This window comes from Ochotona princeps, chromosome 10 (genome assembly GCF_030435755.1).
Source record: "Ochotona princeps isolate mOchPri1 chromosome 10, mOchPri1.hap1, whole genome shotgun sequence".
NCBI lineage: Eukaryota > Metazoa > Chordata > Mammalia > Lagomorpha > Ochotonidae > Ochotona > Ochotona princeps.
Genome location: NC_080841.1, coordinates 31,176,684 through 31,183,522, shown reverse-complemented (window position 1 = coordinate 31,183,522; position 6,839 = coordinate 31,176,684). Strand labels below are relative to the sequence as shown.

General features: G+C 48.1%; 1 protein-coding gene across 1 annotated transcript; it reads left to right on the top strand.

The window, feature by feature from the left end:
* The first annotated feature begins 419 nt into the window (after nucleotides 1-419).
* LOC101530905 (non-histone chromosomal protein HMG-14) lies at nucleotides 420-924 on the top strand. Its single transcript, XM_036495330.2, has one exon. It carries the CDS (start codon nucleotides 542-544, stop codon nucleotides 848-850), a length of 309 nt encoding a protein of 102 aa, XP_036351223.1. The 5' UTR covers nucleotides 420-541; the 3' UTR covers nucleotides 851-924.
* Nucleotides 925-6,839: the final 5,915 nt, after the last annotated feature.

The window sequence follows — 6,839 nt, the reverse complement described above, 5'->3', positions numbered from 1 at the left end:
ACTCTAGAAAAACTTGCCAAGTATTACATTAGTGTCTTTTAATTGGAACAACAATAGGCCCATTTGTTCCATCCTTAAGTCAACGGAAATATTCGAAAGTTGACAACACACACTAACATCTGCCGGAATAATAGACACTGGCTCCATGATCTATCCCTCCCTAACATGATCAAAGACCCCCCCCCCCAAAAAAAAATGATGTCAAGGACAGAGCCGTGGATGGAGAAGCTTCTATTGAAAACATATAAACAGGTGAATAGAAAAGACACCCTCTTGCTATTCCAGGCACGCGCGAGGCGGGGTGGGCCCCCGCACCCAATTGGGGGCGAGGGGCGGCCCGGGCGGCGGGGAGCCCGCCGCCGGGGAGGGAGGAGGAGGAGGGGGCGGGTTCCCAATCTGGTTCCATCCGGTTCTCCCACCGCCCCCGCCGCGGGTCCCGGCGGGAGGAGCGGCAGCGGCCAGGCCAGCCCGGCTCCGTGAAGGCTCTCGGTGGGCGCCGCGGCCCGCAGGCACCCCGCCACACGAGCTTCCCGCCGCCAAGATGCCCAAGAGGAAGGTCAGCTCTGCCGAAGGGGCGGCCAAGGAGGAGCCCAAGAGGAGATCGGCCAGGCTGTCGGCTAAACCGGCTCCTGCAAAGGTGGATGCGAAGCCCAAGAAGGCAGCTGGCAAGGAGAAGTCGTCGGACAAGAAGGTGCAGGCCAAGGGCAGGAGAGGGGTGAAGGGCAAGCAGCAGGCCGAGCTGGCCAACCAGGAAACCAAGGAGGACGTGCCCGCGGAAAACGGAGATACTAAAAACGAGGAGAGTCCCGCCTCTGACGAAGCCGAGGAGAAGGAAGCCAAGTCCGATTAATGCCACACACCACGTCTTATCAGTGCTCCCTGTCTCCCTTCTTGTACAATCCAGAGGAATATTTTTATCAACTATTTTGTAAATGCAAGTTTTTTAGTAGCTCTAGAAACATTTTTAAGGAGGGAAGCCCATCTCATCCCATTTTTTAAGTGTAAATGATTTGTTTTAAGAGGTGAAATCATTGCTGGTTGTTTATTTTTTGGTACAACGAGAAAATAGTGGGATATTGAATTACGGGAGGCTCTGCCTGTCTGGGTGTCAGCTTCACATTCCATAGGTGGGTGGTTTTTATATCCTACAACACACACTGCATACCAAGTGGCAACTTGGAGTCACAATTGTGCATTTCATCTGTCTTGGAAATTTTCAGTTGCTTCTCCCGTGTTGGTCAGTAGAGCTGTGTTCTACAGTAAACCACTCCTTGTTGCTGTGTCAGAATCGTGCACCCGTTACACCTTTGGCTGTGGGAGTCCAGGGTTCCTAATCGTTAACGTGCTGTGAAAGACTGAAGACTTGCGTGTCGTGTATGTGATGTTCAGTCGTGAGTGGGTGGGATTCAGTGACAGCAACAGCAGACACTGGTACTTGGTAGCCTCTTCCAGGAGGGCTGCCTCCAAATTCAGAGCTGGAAAGTCACTGGAATAACTTCAAAAATGACAATTCACGGCTTGTTAGACTCTTGGTACGTATGTTAAGCATTGTATACAAATTGAAATGTTTGTGTACTGATTCAATACCAATAAAATCTCAGTTGTGAACCAAAAAAAAAAAAAAAGACACCCTCTTGACAAGGGACCCTTTCCCAGATGTTTTTGGGGCCCTTTTCTCCCATTTTGTTTAGGATAGAGGTGGAGATCTGCTTGGGAAGATGTGGCGAGGTCACCTTGTTCCCATTCCATTTGGGGTTTATGAAAAACCGTCTGAGTTCATCAGTTAAACTCACAGGTCAGCCCTGCTCACATCACCCTCTAGGGCTCAAGGTTCAGTGAACTGAAGCGTTTCCCAAAGAGGAGTGAGACTCACAAGCCCACATTTTGATTCCAACTCAGAAGCTGGTCAAAGACTCATTTCTTATTTATCTTTCCATCCCTGTATGTGACAAAACAAAGTGATCTTCCTCAGGCTTGTCAAAGAAAACTCACAACACTAATGACTTTCAGAAAACATGGGTAGCATGTAAACAGTTATCCATTGCCAGGATACCCACTGATTTACTCTGACAGCCATTGAGAAGGGCAGAATTTTTTTTTTCTTGCAAGGCTCCTGTTTCCACAGGTAGCACCTGTAGTGATAGTTTTATAATGCCGAATAATACCAAGAAAACGGGAATTTTTTGGCTAGCTGAGATTGTTTTCATGAGCTATTGATATTGTGCACAGCTTCAAGGCTAAATTAGTAATTTTTCCCCCTAGGAAAATGGAATAGGCTGAGCAACTGAGGACTTGCAATTTGAAGAGAAAAGTACATGGGAGGATTAATGCAGGAGTTACCTGGCATGCATGCAAACTTTTTCATCCATATATTGAAAAACAATCCCAAGCTTTATGATGTCCGAAAGAACATCACAGAGGACATCCAGACCATGACAGCAAGGCTTAATCCCTCTTTCTCTCCTTTCCCTCTCCATCTCCCTCCCATATCTTGTGATCAAAGCCTCCCTCTCCACTCCATTTTCAGTTCGCTGCCAACACCCTTCGGGTAACCCATTCGAGAGACCCCGGGCACTCTCGTCTCTTCCACTTCCACCCTAAGATCTGTTTTGCTCTCCTACTAGATTCTCACTTCCTCTCTGATGGAATGTTCTGGCCTCCTCTTCCACTTGATGTTCCTCACCTGTCTTGGAGCTGACACAATCAGTTGCTGGTTGAGATGAGGCAGGGAAGTTCAAAGACTCGCATTTTCACAGTCAGGGTGATGGGCAAGTTGCTGGAGAATCTCATAATTTAATATGTTTTAATCATCTTAATTCTTTTCAAGGAAGCAATATCTTAAGGGCTAAGATGAGAGGGTAGGTCTGGAAAATATTTTGAGGGGGCTGGCATGGTGGCATAATGAGTTAACCCAGCACTTGTAATACCACCAACCTATTTGGACACTGGTTCAATTCCCAACTGCTGATCCAACTCCCTGCCGATGAACCTGATAAAGTAGCGAAAGATGGCCGAAGTATTTGGGCCCTTGCATCCACACGTGAGACTCAAACGACATTCCTGACTTCAGCCTGGTCCAGCCTTGTTCATTGTAGCCTTCTGGGGGGCTGAACCAGCAGATGGAATGGATGTCTTTATCCTCTCTCTATAACTCTTTAAATTTTTACAATTCAGTTTTAAAAAGGGAGAAGACACCCTTATAATGGGAGCAGGTAGGTCACCAACAGAGAGGAGCTGAGGTTGGACAGTATCACCCTGTTGCAGCTGTGGGAATGCAGCCCACAGTATGACAGCTCTGGCTCACCTGCTGTGGGCCAGCTCCAGCCAGCCTGTGCAGAGGCCCCAGCTGACTGGTGCAGCAACTAGGACCACAGCACCATGGGGCAGCCCCAGCCAGCCCACACAAGAAGCCCAGTCTGCACCAACCAAACCCGCTGCATGTGCTCTGACTGCCCTAATCTCCCTTTCTGTGCAGTGGGAACCACAAGTTCTACAGTGCTGCAAGCTGAGAGCCAGCTGGAATTGGCCAGCATGGCTGCTGTCTGTTTACCTGGGAGAACCTGTAGGTCACTATAATAAAATCACCATGATCAGTGCTGACACTCCCATGTGTACCTGACACCATGATACTGCTAAGGCTTCCAATTAAGGGCACAGAAGTGGGCCCTCCCAAATCCTTCCCCCAAACCCGGCCCCCTTTGAATCGCCAACCAAAATGCAGCCCAGACACTACCCTCGCCCCATTCCTCTTGGCAGTATAAGGAATGGACTGAATGGCCTGAACCTTCTTGAGGGTTTTTCTCCTTTTCTTTTTCTTTCTTTCTTTTTCTTTTTTATTGGAAAGTCAGATATACAGAAAGGAGGAGAGACAGAGAGAAAGATCTTACATCCACTGATTCATTCCCCAAGCGGCCGCAATGGCCAAAGCTGAGCCAATCCAAAGCCAGGGGGCATGGCCTAGTGGCTAAAGTCCTCTCCTTGAACACACCAGGATCCCATATGGGCGCTGGTTCTAATCCCAGCAGCTCCACTTCCCATCCAGCTCCCTGCTTGTGGCCTGGGAAAGCAGTTGAGGACGACCCAAAGTCTTGGGATCCTGCACTCGCATGGGAGACCCAGAAGAGGTTCCAGGTTCCCGGCTTTGGATCGGCGCAGCACCGGCCATTGCACTCACTTGGGCAGTGAATCATTGGATGGAAGATCTTTCTCTCTGCCTCTCCTCCTCTCTGTATATCTGACTTTCCAGATATAAAATAAACCTTAATAAATAAATAAAATAAAACTAACTAACTAACTAAATAAATAAATAAAAATTTTTTTAAAACAAAGCCAGGAGCCAGGAGCCCCCTCCAGGTCTCCCACATGGGTTCCGAGTCCCTAGGCTTTGGGCCATCCTCAACTGCCTTCCAGACGACAAGCAGGGAACTGGATGGAAAGCAGGCTGCTGGGATTAAAATCGGCGCCCACCATGAAGACTAGGACGGGGGCTAGGATGGCTAGATAGAGAGGTACTCAACAATATCTGTGAGGGCTGGATGGTTGAGTTGGTTGGATAAAGCTAAGCTTTAGTGCCCATTGACAAGTACCAGAGCCAGATGGGATGGGGGACAGATTGGTCTTCTGCTGCACATGCTGGCAGACCAGGGTAGGGGGCGGTCTGGTGGGGGTAATTGTGGGTCGCCCCAACTAGGCTGCAGCTCCCACTGGTTGATGTAAGGGCCGAACCAGACTGGACTACAACACCCATTGGTTCCAGTGCAACTCGGGACTGAAAACAGAACCAACACAGCAATTGCAACCACCAGCTGATCAGGGTGATGGACTGTGCCGGGCCCTGTGCTTGCTAGAACATACAAGAAACTAATCTGGGAATGCCTCAAAGTATCTTTGGAGATCTCCCCACTTGAACTGCTGGACTCAGAATTCTACCACCTCATCGAGCGAAACTGGCAGTGACTCATAACTGGAGAACTATTAACTCCACTTGAGCACATGTCTCAGAGCATGCCCCACATCCGGGACTTGGGGTGGGCGGGAAACCGGGTGGGGCTTCTCCCTCAATATCCCCCTTTGCCTCAGGTGCATGATGGAAACAGTGTGGACATAATGGCATTGCCCACCTCCCTATCCCCCTGAACCTTTTTTTTTTTTCTTTTTCTTGTTTTTCCTTCAACTATAGTTAACAACAATACAATAAAATGGATAAAAAAAAAATAATAAAATAAATAAATAAATAAATAAATAAATAAAATCGGCGCCCATATAGGATCCCGGCACATGGAAGAAGAGGACTTTAGTCACTAGGCTACTGCACTGGGCCCTCTCTTCTTTTTCCATCTCTCACACAATTATATCTTGAGTATGGACTTTTAAGTAAAATCCTGTTTTCCTGTAAACTTTGACATCTCCTTAAATTCCTTCTTGCAGCAGAGGTAAGCACCCCGACCAAGCCTGGCCACGGGCTATTCCCACAACACTTGAGGGGCACTGAGTAGGGACCGACAAAAACCTGTGGGGTCTAGTAGGGCTTTTTCACATCTCCAAGGCCTCTCCCTAGGCACTCTGAGTCTCTCATTTGACAGTCACCTTGACTCCAGGCTTTCTCAAACCCCAGGCCCAGTTTATTGAAAAATCCTGTGGAGTTTACTTTAGAATGTGTCCAGGATCCAACTTCTCTCCGGTGTCTCTACTGCTACTGTACCAGTCCATGCCAACACCAAGTCCTACTTGGCTTCCTACCCGCAGCCCAGGGTTCATTTCCTGTTGTCCCAGGAATGCATCAGCACAATCTGAGTGCCTTAAAGCATTAGCAAAGTATTTTTTTACATTTCTGAAGCTTGGAGTTGAAAATAGATCTCACTGGGCTACAGCCAAGGTGTCCTGCTTCCTTCTGGGCGCTGTGGGAAGAGGCCATTGTCCTGCCCTCCCCAGCCTCTCTGGGCTGGCTACAGTGCCTGGCTCATGACCCCTTCCACCTCAATCCTCCAGGCCGTGACTCCTGCCTCCCTTTCTGACTTCAAGGATGCTGTGTGTCCATCTGCACTTGGATCAACATCTCAGCCACCTCGTGAACAACCATAATTCCACTGCAACTGCACATCCTTCTTGCATAAAAAACACATTGACATGTTGTGCAGACCAGGCTGTGGTCATAGGTTTCCCACACCACCGAACCCACTCTCGGCTTCCACTCCTGCCCTGCCTCCATCTCACCTTCACAAAGCAGCCAGAGTGACCCTGTTTGTGCACGCATCACATCACCACTCTCTGCTTCAAACCCTCTGGTGCTCCCCCACCTCACAGCCCCAACACCACCACAGTTTGTATCAGCTGCTATTTTAAAAAAATGTATTTACTAATACAAAATTCCTATCCTAGCAGCACTGATGTGACGGCATTACAGGAACCACCACTGCCTTCTGCTTGCCAAAGTTTTTGTGGAAAGTTGAAATCTACAGCCAGGCAGTCATCTGCTCTCCGGGTTGCCTTTGTTCAATTTGGCTCCACAAAACAGACTGGGGGCTTTACATCTTTTATAGCTCAGATGCACTTAAACAGCATGGAAATCATTTGTTCCTTAAAAGTTTGCGGGGGAAAAATCCATGTCTTCTTAATGTCTTTTAATTTAACTGAGCTCTAAATGGCTTCAGCACAAAAAAGATTAGGCAGTAGGTTGAAGAAGTCACCAAGAGCAAGCTTTGGAAAACTACGTGTTATTGATGGCCATCCTCCAGAGTCCTCTCCATTTTGTTTACCCAAGTACTCTAACCACCAATTAAATGAAAAAAAAAAAAAAAGGAATGGAGGTGATCTTTTCTAATCCCCACCCAGCTCTGCTT

Coding starts and splice junctions, on each gene's coding strand:
- LOC101530905 (XM_036495330.2), top strand. CDS start 542: ATGCCCAAGAGGAAGGTCAGCTCTGCCGAAGGGGCGGCCAAGGAGGAG.